We start from the raw sequence: 10,987 nt of genomic DNA, 5'->3' as shown, positions 1-10,987 counted from the left end.
TCAACTAACTGGCCGAGCCCCCCAGGCGCTCCTTGCGTGTGTCTCACCAGAGCCGACCCTAACTACCTCACGTTTTCATGCTACTGCGATTTCAACCTTTGTCGTTCATTGCTAATAAACAGCAACACAATTGGTTTTCATGACTCGACCTGGTATCCCACAATCTTGTCGAACTCACCTATCAATTCTATGAACTTTTTTTTTTAATTTTTTAATGTTTATTTGTTTTTGAGAGAGAGAGACAGACGAGAGCGTGAGCAGCGGAGGGATAGAGAGAGAGGGAGACACAGAATCCAAAGCAGGCTCCAGGCTCCGAGCTGTCGGCACAGAGCCCAACGCGGGGGCTCGAACCCATGAACCTCGAGATCATGACCTGAGCTGAAGTCAGGTGCTCAACTGACTGAGCCCCCCAGGAGCCCCAAATCGTACACTTCAAAAATGTGCAGTTACTACAGACCAATTATATCTCAATAAAGCTGCTTAGAAATGGAGGAAATAAATTTTTAAGAGAATGTCAGTGCAACAGATCATTATTAAAACCACACGTACCAGGGTCCTGGGTGGCTCAGTCCGTTAAGTGTTCAGCTTTGGCTCAGGTCGTGATTTTGCTGTTTGTGAGTTGGAGCCCCACGTCAGGCTGCCTGCTGTCAGCCCAGAGCCTGGAGCCTGCTTCGGATCCTCGGTCCCCCTCTTTCTCTGCCCCTCCCCTACTTGTGCGCACTCTCTCTCTCTCAACGTGAATGAATTTAAAAAAATAAAAAGTAGCACTGACGTGATTTAAGAACAACTTCACAGCAGTCCTCGGATACCATACCCGCAGACAGAGTTGGCAAAGACGAGCACAGCGGGGTGGGGAGAAGGTCCTGACATAAAAGCAGCTGACACGCTCATCATAACACAGGGCGGCAAAAGTTGGGGTTATTCTTGACTTTGGTATTTAGAGAAATATGCGGCTTTTTCCAAGTACAGAGGAACTTCAAATCCAGCAGAGGTGACTCTGGTCGGCCACCGGGCCCCCACGTGAGGAGGGCGTCAGGGCCAACCTGTCGGAGGGCGGGGGACGGACCCGCCGGCCTCCCGGGCCACGTCCCCCAGAGCCAGGAACCAGGTGGGCAGCCCTCCCGGGCCGGGCCCGCCAGCCCCCTCCCCCGCCCCAGCGCTCCCGACGGGAGGCTCGCTGATCGACCGGTGGTCAGTGATCACCTGTAGGAGAGGAAAGCACTACCTAGAAAACACGTCTCACCCCCACGTGCACCACTGCCACACGCACAACAGCCAAGACGTGGAAACACTGCACCTGGGGACGGACGGACGGATAAGGAAACTGCACTCACGCATACACACGTGTGCACACCCCCCACACCCCCCTGCGGGCCCTCACACACACACACCCCCGCACACCCTCACGCCACACACTCACGTATACACACGACGTACGAGGCACTGAGGCGCTGACTAGCCGTGCTCTGCGGTGACCGCTCACGACACACGGACAGTCACGCGGAACGCCTACACTTACATGTTGGCCTGTGTGCATCACAGCTCAAAAAGCTGGGGGAAAGGACAACCTGCGATCCTTTCTCCAGCACCCCATGACCCAGGTTCAGGCTCTCCCGAGCCCCGAACGACCCTGTGTGCGGGCGGGGACAGCCGCTCCGGGTGGAGGGTGGCCGAGGGACACTCGCCTGGAAGGCGGACAAACGGGGCTTCCGGGCCCAAGCGTGGGGGATGGACACGCAGGCCCCTGGAAGCATCCACGGGGCCCTCGCGTGGTTCCTGGTGTGACAGGAGTGAGGACACCTGCCTCTGGGTGACAGACAGTGACCCCAGAAGCCCAGGCTGTCGCGTGACCACCAAGGCCGTGGCCGCCAGACCAGCACTGACACGGTTCACCACGTCCACACCTTCTGTTCCTCGTCCTTCGTTTTCCGACGGACTATTTACATTCCGTGGCGCCCGGCAGGCGCTCAGTAGTGGTCTCTCGTCCCTGCCATCGCCGCCTTTGCTGGCCAGGCGCTGGGGACCTGGGTAAGCAGGCACAGGCTCATTCCTCGGGTCCCCTGGGTGCACCCCCGGACCTGAGGAAAGCGCCACGAGACATCTGTGGGCCCTCGAGGAGAGGAGGCTGGGACTCACGACAGCCCGTCCCCTTGTCCCCTCGTCCCCCGGAGCCCCCCACTTCTCAACAACCTGTCAGAAACGCCCACGAGTCACTGGGGCTGAGTCTGGTGAACACGGGAGGCTCCCTCGGGGTCACACAGCCGGAGCGGGCGTGACGCGTCAGGGCGGGGGGCTCACAAGCAGCCTCCGCTGGCAGCTCTGAGGGCCCCCAAGAGCCCGTCTTGGAGCCAGCTCGGCGCCGGCCCAACGGCTGGAACGGAGGCCCCGGGGGTGAGGAAGCCTGTGCCGCAATGACACGCACACCCCAACCCCCCGGCACCTGCCGGGGGCCAGCGTGGCTCTGGGAGCCAGGGTCACGACTGCCAGATGGACGTGGCCGGCCGGTGAGAATCGGAAGGGGGACACGGGGACGGCCACCGCAGAAGAGGACAGGGAGGAGCCCACGGCGCCGGCGGCCCTCCAGAGCCAGGGAGCTGGCGTCGGGAACGGTGAGCCGGGCGGCAGGTCTGGGCGGCGACATGCGCAGATTGGTTTGGGGGCCGTGTGGGCGGGGGGGCGGGGCACAGAGCCGGGTGCCCGGGGAGGCCAGGGCAGTGGGGCCCACAGCCACCAGGACGGGCTGTGCCCGCGTGCGGGGAAGGAGAGACGTGGGCTCTGAGTGGGCTCCGAGGCGGTTTATTAGGACCCACGCTGGGGAGCCGGGCCCCTGCCTGGAACGAGGGGCTGAGAGCGTCCCCACGGGGAGGCAGGGCCACCCACGCTCACGGGCCGGGCACCGTGGACACGGTTCAGGCACGGCCAGTCTCCTCCCGAAGAGGCGGGGCCGTCCCCTCCACAAAGAAACGAGGTCCCCGGGGCTGCCTCGACTTGCCTGGCACCTGCCAGCCCCCTAGGAACGGGGCCCCGGGCCCCCGGCCTCTCCTCACGCCAGCCGGCATCAGGGACCACGGTCCGGCAGGGGCGCCCCGGAACCCAAAGCTACAGTCTGGAGTGGACAAAGGCCACCAGGCTCTGCAGCTGCTCCTCCAGGCGCCCCGCGTCCCCATGGTTCTCCACGACCCAGTCGAAGCCCTCCAAGTCGTCCAGGCCACACTCCGACTCCGCGTCGTCCACCCCTGTGCAGGAAGCAAGGTGACGTCAGGCCCCGGCCAGCCCTGGAGGCCCGCAGGCCCCAGATGGAGCTGCCCCCGTCCTGGCCTCCCCTCTGCCACTGCCCAGCCACACGGCCACCGCCCACAGAGGGTGGAAGGGCCTCCTGAAACCACACGAGACCACAGACGAGCCGGAAGGGCGGCTCCACATCTACCCCCACTCGGCCCTCCTGGAGGCGGCGCGAGCTACTCTCCGAACAGCGGGGCTGCTGGGCGGGCTGACCGTGACCGAAGCGAGGGAGGTCGAGTGTACGCGGAAGCGCCCACGCCCAGGAGACTGCAGTGTCAGGGGCCGAAGTTCCCCGGCCCACAGGGCCTCGGGCGGGAGCGAGGCCTCAGCGGTGTCCCAGCTGCCACAGGGCAGGTCCCGGGCTTACACCGCCGAGGCCGCCTTGCCCACCATACACAGACACTCTGTGCATCGCACGGGACGCCCGCTGACGCAGCAGGCCGGCAGGCTGGGTCCCGGACACATCTCGCGAAGCCCACCCGCCTGGAGAGGACAGGGAAGGGCACCAGCCCCGGGTCACGAGGAACCTTTAGCCCGAGGACACCCTCCCCGACCCATGTTCCAATCTGGGGACGGTCCTGAGCCACAGGCCCCCAGGTTCCCTTTCACGACCCCTCGCTCACGCCCCCACAGCCTGCCAGGAAGAGGGCAGGAGACCCAGACCGTGCAGGCGGGGGCCAGGGTCTACGGCGGGGTGGCGGCCGGCGTGCCAGGCCTCGGGGGCAAAGGCCGGGCGCAGCTCACCTGGAGTGAACACCCAGCCCCGCTGCCGTCGGCTCTGCTCCGAGGCCACCACGCGGACCGTCTGGGTCAAAGCCCCGTAGGCCTCCCGAAACCACTGGATGTCCGACACCCTCCGCGTGTCACTCACCAGCTGCAGAAAGAGACACGGGCAGGTGACCGACAGGACACGGTGTGGCGGGACAGGGCCCCAGGGAATAAGCAGGTGCATGGGGGTGGGGGGAGGGGCTATAGAGCCCAGACAGGTGTGGTCCCCTTCCCCATTCTCACCCACCGTCCCTCCTCCCTGCAGGCAGCCCTCCCTGGTCACGCAGTCCACAGCCCGCTCTGCCCACACGTGTCTGCCGTCGACACACCACGTTCCGTGGTCACCGCTGAGCTGAAGACGAAGCCTCGGGCTTTGAGGCCAGATCGGCGGGTCCAACAAAGTAATTCTACAGACAGACAAACTGAGGCCAGAAACAAAAGTGCTCTAACTGGTCCCTGCTCACCAGCACTTTTCACAACCTAAGCCTGACTTTCTCAGGCCAGGGCACCCCACCTCTCAAAGGGCCCCCGTCATTCTAAGAAGATCCAAAGCCCTAACCCCAGCTTCCGAGGGCCTACGAGATCCGGCACTACTCCCGTGGCCTTCGTGCATCCACTCCGCTGCAGCCGGCCGGTCCCCCGCTCCCACAGGCCAGCCACGTCCTCCTCGGGGCCCTGGCGCGTGCGGCTCCCTCTGCATGGACGAGCGCAGGCCAGGGCCCCCCATTCACGCCCATCTCCGCTCCGGCGTCCCTCCTCCGGGAGGCCTTTCCTACGGCCCGGCCCCCTTCCTGTCCCTCTGGGTCCACGAAGTGCTCTTGCCACCGTCACCATCTGCCGGGAGGTTGTGTTCACTGCCCGCCCGCCCCAGGTCCGCACCCGCGGCCACATCCCAGGCCCCCGCGTGCCGTGCGGCACAGGGACCCTCGGGAGCACGCGTTCGACGACCGAATCCGTGAACAGAGCGGCCGGCTGTTCCCCCTCCGACGCGGACACGTTCCGTTCACTCACCAATTACCAAACATGTGGCACAGCGAACCCGTGTGCGGGCACGGAGGGGGCGGGAGCCAAGCGGCCGGCGCTCACCCCCTCGGGGCCCGGTCTGGGGGGCAGACGGCGGCCTCCAGTGCGGTCAGCGCTGTCTGCAGGCGCGTCAAGCTCGGCACGACCGAGACCGAACTCCCCGTCTTCTCCCCACGCCTTCCCTGCTCAGAACCACCTCCCGCCTCCCACCCTGCGGCCACGGCCCAGCCGGCTCAGCCTCCGAGGCCCGTGCGGAGCCCACCGCTCTGAGCCACAGCCCCACCGCCCCCTCCCAGCAGCCTCGCCTCTCCCCTGCTCAGTGGCCCCGAAGCACCAGAGCCCGGGCCTCACCTCTTGCCACGTGCCCGCCCGCCGCCCAAACACCCACTTGGCTCAGCCCCTTGTCTCCTGCAGCCCCTTGTCACCGCTCAGGTGACCTCGAGTGGGGGAAACCTCCCCAGCGCCCCGCAGGGCAGTAGCCCAGCCCCCCATGGAGCCCTGGACTCCTTTACTTTGCTCCTCAGTATTTCTCTTCACCCCACAGGACACGTTCTGTACCTGTTTCCGGCCTAACTCCCTGCAGCCCCAGTGATAACGTAAGCACCCCGAGGGCAGGGGCTTCATCCCGTTCTTGCACTGATACGTCCTCAAATCACCTGGAGCTGGCCCAGGTCCAAGGAGATACTACTGGCTCCGAGCGAGGACGGAGCGAAGGGGTGAGGTGCTGGGGGAGCACCTGGCAGCATCACTTAGGCTCAGGTATCAGGGCAGGCTGCCTGGTGGAGGCGCCATGTAAGCGGGGCTGGAGGGAACCAGATGAGGACGGAAAGAAAGGGCGGTCCTGGCAGGCAGAACTGCACAAAGGCCGGGCCTCCAGAAGGACCTTACGTGTCTGAGGAACGGAGAGAAGGCGGGTGTAGTGACAGCCTAGGGAGCAAGAAGGCCGGCAGGGCAGCAGGGCCCAGTCATACAAAGCCTAGAGGTTTCCGTGAAGGGCTTCACTGTGGTTTGTGGGAACAATGGGACAAAGGTTCCAAACAGAGGAGTGACAAGCGTTGGGTTATTTTTAACAGGCCGTTCTGGCTGCTGGGTGACGAATGGGACACGTGGGACCAGGGCAGGAGCTAGGAGACCACGGATGAGAAGTGGCGGGAGGCGGGGCCAGTGGAGTCACAGGCGGAAAAGGCGGAACGCTGCCCTGAGCACACTCACCCAGACGGGCTGGGAGACGCCCTCCACCACCTTCCTGCAGAAGAAGCCGGGGTCGGCCTGGCGCTTCTCCTCGCCCCAGCGGATCATGTCCCTCCGGTAGGCCTCCTTGTAGGTGCTGGCGTCCAGGAGTCTCTCGAAGTCCAGGCTGTGCTCCTGCCCAAAGCACATGCACCGTCTGCACCTCCGGTCTCCGACCTCACTGGTCCCTCCTGAAAAAGGAGGAGGGCAGCCCTGCCCTCCCCCCCCCACCCCTCCCCGGGGACCGATGCAAGGGCCACGAGGTTGCCACCAGGACCCTGGGCTGCAGGGAGTAAGGAACCCCAAACAGCGGCAGATGGAAGAAAAGCCTGGGGATAATCCAGAAATCATTTCGGTGTCTTTAAGTCGTGTGATGTGCGACAGCTTTACCTCCCCAATGATTCCTGGCTTAAACTAATCCTGAAATTAGTCTGCGTCCCCTGGGCACAAGCTGAGCCTCCAACCAAAGTGGGAAATGTGAAAAAGCGCACCTCTTCTGGCCCAGCCCAGCCCCACCCCGGCCCAGGACAACTGGCGGCCCCCTCCCGCATCCTGCTGCCCCCCGCCCCGCAAGCTCCTGGCACCTCTGCAGAAACAGCAGGTGCTCCTGGGGCAGGGGGAGCTGCTTGGACCACCCCGGCCTCCCCTCCCTAGGGACACAGCCAAATGAGGGGTCCATCCAGGGCCCCGGGGCGGGCCGGGGTCTGAGACAGGTTCCAGCTACTCTCCTCACTCCCCGCAGCTCCACCCTCTTGGACTCGTTTCTCCCCTGCAAACTGAAGGGCCACGACCGACCGTGCAAGTCCAGTCACCTTCCTGTGCCCTGCCCGAGGCGAGGCCGGCAGCCACCTCCTGTCTGTAAACTGGTTTCCCACGCTCTCTAGCAGAGGGAGGGAGAGTGGCCGCCAGGAGCGGTAGGTTCTGTTTCCATTAGATTTCTCATTGTGACTTGAGAAACCCAACGCATTAAACGTTTCATTTTGGATTTTTTTTTTTTTAAGTATGCTCCACACCCAACACGGGGCCTGAACTCACAATCCTGAGGTCAAGAGTCACGTGCTCTTCCCACTGAGCCACCCAGATGCCAGTGGAATTGTTTTTAGTGGGAATAGGAGTGGTACAGGGGTAGGCTGGCCTATCCGTTTCCTATTGAGGTTTTTAAGATGCAAACTGCTGCCCACGCCACACCCACGCCAGCCTGGCTCGTAGGTCTGGAGTGGGGGCTGATCTGGGAACTCTGGAGCATAGATCAGTGGTTTTCAAACTACTCCTCAGAACCCTGGGGTTCCCCAGAAGTGCCCAGGCCCCGGGGGACAGGCTGAGAGCCCCCTCCTCCACCCTCTGTCTCCCGGCACCTCCCCCACCAGAGACCCTCACGTCTGTCTACTGGGTACCAGGAACTTCCTCCTCTAACGTCATTTGGGAAAGGTTCCCACTAAAAAAATCTTAGGGGCACCTGGGTGGCTCAGCTGGCTGAGCGTCTGGCTCTTGACTGCGGTTCAGGTCACGATCTCATGGTTTGTGGGTTCAAGCCCCATGTCTGGGCTCTGCCTGGGACTGTCTCTCTCCTGTTCTCTCTGCTCCTCCCCTGCTTATGCTCTCTCAAAATAAAAAAATAAATAATAGATGAATTAATTTTAAAACCACTGCACCTGTTATCCCCAGGACCCGCCAGGCTGCTACAATGCTACAGTGATCCCCTACCTCCTACAAATAGGTCTGTTTAGCTGGTGGGAGAAAACCAAAAGGCACAGGAGAATACTGCCATGCATATGGACTGATGCATGGAAGGGGGGGCCAGATTCATTCTGTGTGGCCCCAGAAGACCAGACTCGGGCCAACTGACCAAAGTGCACCTAGAAGTCAAGGGCAGAAATCTAAGCAACGAGGGCTCCTCACTGCATGGGAAGCTGGTCTGACCCTCTAGGCTCCCTGTCTGAAAGCTAAGGCTCTAAAAGTTCCCATTTAGTTTTTACAATCCTTTTTTTTTCAATGCTTATTTATTTTTGAGAGAGAAAAAGAGAGAGAACACGTGTGCGTGCAAATAGGGCAGGAGCAGAGACAGAAGGGGGACAGAGAATGCCAAGCAGGCTCTGAGCTGTCAGCACGGAGCCTGACGCGGGGCTCCAACTCACGAGCTGTGAGATCATGACCTGAGCTGAAGTCGAACGCTTAACCGACTGAGCCACCCAGGCGCCCCTACAATCCTTTTTTTTTTTTTCTTTAAATCCACATGGTCCAAAATTCAAAAGTTACGTATTTGTTTAGAGTGAAAACTCTCTGCCCGGCCCCTGCTTGCCCCTTCCTGGAGGCACCCAGTGACAGTGGCCTGTGTACCCTGCCCAGGCTTCACACAGCCCCAGCACTGGCAACAGTGAACACAAGGAGGGCCCCCCACAGATCTCAGTTATGTGGCTGAACGTGTAAGCAAACGTATTCAGAACTCTCCTCCGTTTACATATAAATGGAGTATTCCCTATGCACGTTTCTACATCTTGCTTTCTTCACTTAATGATCATCTTGACAACTCAGGTGATTACATTTCTAAGGGGAGAATCCCAGCTCAAGTCCGAAGCGTTTCCTGGATACGCTCTGGGGGAGGGGGCCGGAAGCGAGTGACAAGGTGAAAATGGCCCCAAACGGTCCAGCACGCTGCCAACGGTAGTCACAGAGACCCTGCCAGTGACCACAGCAGGCTCCTTCCAACCCACCAAATGCCGCGAGGCCGCCACCTACCCGCGCGTACTGCTCCTTGAGTGGCCCGGACAGCCGCAGGACAGCGCAGACATCAGCTCCGAGCCTACAGGACAGGGAGGTCCAAGCCCAGTTAACCTAGTTTCCAGACAAGGCTGGAAGGGGATGGAAGTCTCCTTCCTTTTTTAAAGTAAGCTCCACACCTAACATGGGCCTCGAACTCGTGACCCTGAGATCCACAGTCACAGGGTCTACGGACTGAGCCACCCGGGCACCCCTCTGCGGTTGCGTTTCTGCTACTAGTATCCGTAACTGTCAACGTCTCATCCTCCCTGACCCTAACTGCTCATTTACAAAGTGGAACAGCACTCTCTGTTCGGTCTCCTACAGGATTATTACCAAACTGGAATGGGAGAGTTCTGCTCACAGGCAGAACAAACATTACAATTACACCGTGCACGGCCGCCACCGGCAATGTTCCGGCTCGATGAGGTCACTGCTGGGCCCTTGAACTAGTTTTCTCACGGCCCGGGTGTATCCGTGTGCACAGACTTGGTCATCACAACAGAATTCACTCGCTCCTTCAGTTGTTCGATGTACTCAATCCACCACCCGTTGGGTGCTGTGTCTGGACCCAGGTACGCCGTCCCCGCCCTGACCGTGAGGTGCTGACACTTTCACTCAAACACTGACACAGTGAGACAGGCGTTCTTAGCTCTATGCTTCACACGAGGAAATGGAGGCAGAGTGAGACCTGATGCACTCAAAACAACGCTGCAAGTAATGAAGCCAACATAGATAAAGTGCAAATACCAGCCAGCATTTACTTCCTGTGCCTTTACTAGACGGCAAGAATTGTTCTGAGCCCTTCACGTGCATTATCTCATGTCATCCCTTCGACCACCCTATCTTTAGCCCCATTTCACAGAGGACAAAACTGAGACACGGAGTGGAGGAGAATGCTGTGCAAGGTCACAGGGGAACACGTGGGGAGTCAGGGTGCGAATTCCAGCAGCCCAACTGCACACCCTGCTCCTGTCCACTGACTGACTCCTGTGCTGGGGACAAGGAGAAAGGCAAGCAGGAAAGGTGGTAGGACCCTTGTGCGGAGCCAGAGGCGACCTCTGCCCCGGGTCCCCTCCCCCACAACCTCGTCGACCCCTGTGGTACACCACCCCCCCAGCAGCAACGCCTGGTCCCCCACCCACCGGCGTGCGCCCACGCTTTGCGATCCTCGTCCAGCACAACCGCTCGACCACGACGTTCAGGGTAAACAGACTCGAGCTGAATCTGAATCCTGGATCTACGGATCCCTTGGTGACCCCCCCCCACCTTTCAGAGCACCCTCAGCTACTAACACCCCAACAGGGAACCTATCAAAGGAATCTTGGGGTTCGACGGGATCGCGCACGGAGGACTCCACCACCCCCGACCACGGAGCGGCCGCCCCTGCAGTTGTCGGGCCGCGGCCCACCCCACCCCAAGCCCAGCGTCCGCGCCCCGCCCCGCAGACACCTGCTCCGCAGCGCCTCCGCCACGAAGTCCTTCCCGGACTTCCTCTTCCCGCTGAACAGCAGCACCAGGCGCGGGGCGCCTGCTTGCGGGGCCATGCCGTCCCCCCCCCCCGCCGCCCGGCCACCCGGCCACCCGGCCGCCCCGCCGCCCCGCCGTGCTCTCCGCTCCGACGCGAGTACTCCGAGAGCTACTCCTGCGCAGCCGCGGAGAGGCCTGTCCGTGGGCACGTCCACCGCCAAACGCCGAGGGGGGGCGTGGCTCTCAGGGCGGCCTTCGCCCGAAAGACGCTCCCCCACAGGGATCACTTGGAACGGCCCGGCCCCGCCCAGAGCCTGACGTCACCTGGACACAACCATTCCCCTTGTAGCGGGGACGTCTCTAAATTTCCCGAGGTGAGCGTCACGTTGCCTACCACCCAACCCTACAAACATTATGGGAAACGATCAAACGAGATCACGCTGAAGAGGTCTGCGAA

At 61.5% G+C, this 10,987-nt stretch overlaps 2 protein-coding genes across 4 annotated transcripts; both read right to left on the bottom strand.

Annotated features, from left to right (window-relative positions):
- Positions 1-84: 84 nt before the first annotated feature.
- Positions 85-2,656, bottom strand: LOC102902091. 2 transcript variants are annotated; one of them, XM_006943136.5, is made up of 2 exons: positions 2,191-2,656; positions 85-2,078 (listed from the first exon to the last, which is right to left on the bottom strand). In XM_006943136.5, the coding sequence occupies exons 1-2, from the start codon at positions 2,639-2,641 to the stop codon at positions 1,537-1,539; spliced, it is 993 nt and encodes a 330-aa protein (XP_006943198.3). In that variant the 5' UTR covers positions 2,642-2,656; the 3' UTR covers positions 85-1,536. The 2 variants fall into 2 exon arrangements, with proteins under 2 accessions (XP_006943198.3, XP_006943199.3); XM_006943137.5 differs by having other exon boundaries at positions 85-2,024.
- Positions 2,657-2,780: 124 nt separating this feature from the next.
- Positions 2,781-10,667, bottom strand: PMVK (phosphomevalonate kinase). Of its 2 annotated transcripts, XM_023247694.2 has the most exons (5): positions 10,513-10,667; positions 9,040-9,103; positions 6,286-6,438; positions 4,027-4,156; positions 2,781-3,236 (listed from the first exon to the last, which is right to left on the bottom strand). In XM_023247694.2, the coding sequence occupies exons 1-5, from the start codon at positions 10,605-10,607 to the stop codon at positions 3,100-3,102; spliced, it is 579 nt and encodes a 192-aa protein (XP_023103462.2). In that variant the 5' UTR covers positions 10,608-10,667; the 3' UTR covers positions 2,781-3,099. The 2 variants fall into 2 exon arrangements, with proteins under 2 accessions (XP_023103462.2, XP_019678029.1); XM_019822470.3 differs by lacking the exon at positions 9,040-9,103 and having other exon boundaries at positions 10,513-10,587.
- Positions 10,668-10,987: the final 320 nt, after the last annotated feature.

Source organism: Felis catus, chromosome F1 (assembly GCF_018350175.1).
Source record: "Felis catus isolate Fca126 chromosome F1, F.catus_Fca126_mat1.0, whole genome shotgun sequence".
In the NCBI taxonomy this organism is placed as follows: domain Eukaryota; kingdom Metazoa; phylum Chordata; class Mammalia; order Carnivora; family Felidae; genus Felis; species Felis catus.
This window is presented reverse-complemented; position numbering and strand designations above follow the sequence as displayed.

What these genes read in the sequence shown, in the direction of transcription:
- PMVK (XM_023247694.2), bottom strand. Translation starts at nt 10,607, where the DNA reads ATGGCCCCGCAAGCAGGCGCCCCGCGCCTGGTGCTGCTGTTCAGCGGG. An exon ending in TCAAGGAGCAGTACGCGCGG is followed by an intron (nt 6,439 to 9,039) that starts GTAGGTGGCGGC and finishes TGCTTTGGGCAG; the next exon opens with GAGCACAGCCTGGACTTCGA. An exon ending in GCGTCTCCCAGCCCGTCTGG is followed by an intron (nt 4,157 to 6,285) that starts GTGAGTGTGCTC and finishes CTCTTTCTGCAG; the next exon opens with CTGGTGAGTGACACGCGGAG.
- LOC102902091 (XM_006943136.5), bottom strand. Translation starts at nt 2,641, where the DNA reads ATGTCGCCGCCCAGACCTGCCGCCCGGCTCACCGTTCCCGACGCCAGC. An exon ending in CTCGTGGGCGTTTCTGACAG is followed by an intron (nt 2,079 to 2,190) that starts GTTGTTGAGAAG and finishes CGCTTTCCTCAG; the next exon opens with GTCCGGGGGTGCACCCAGGG.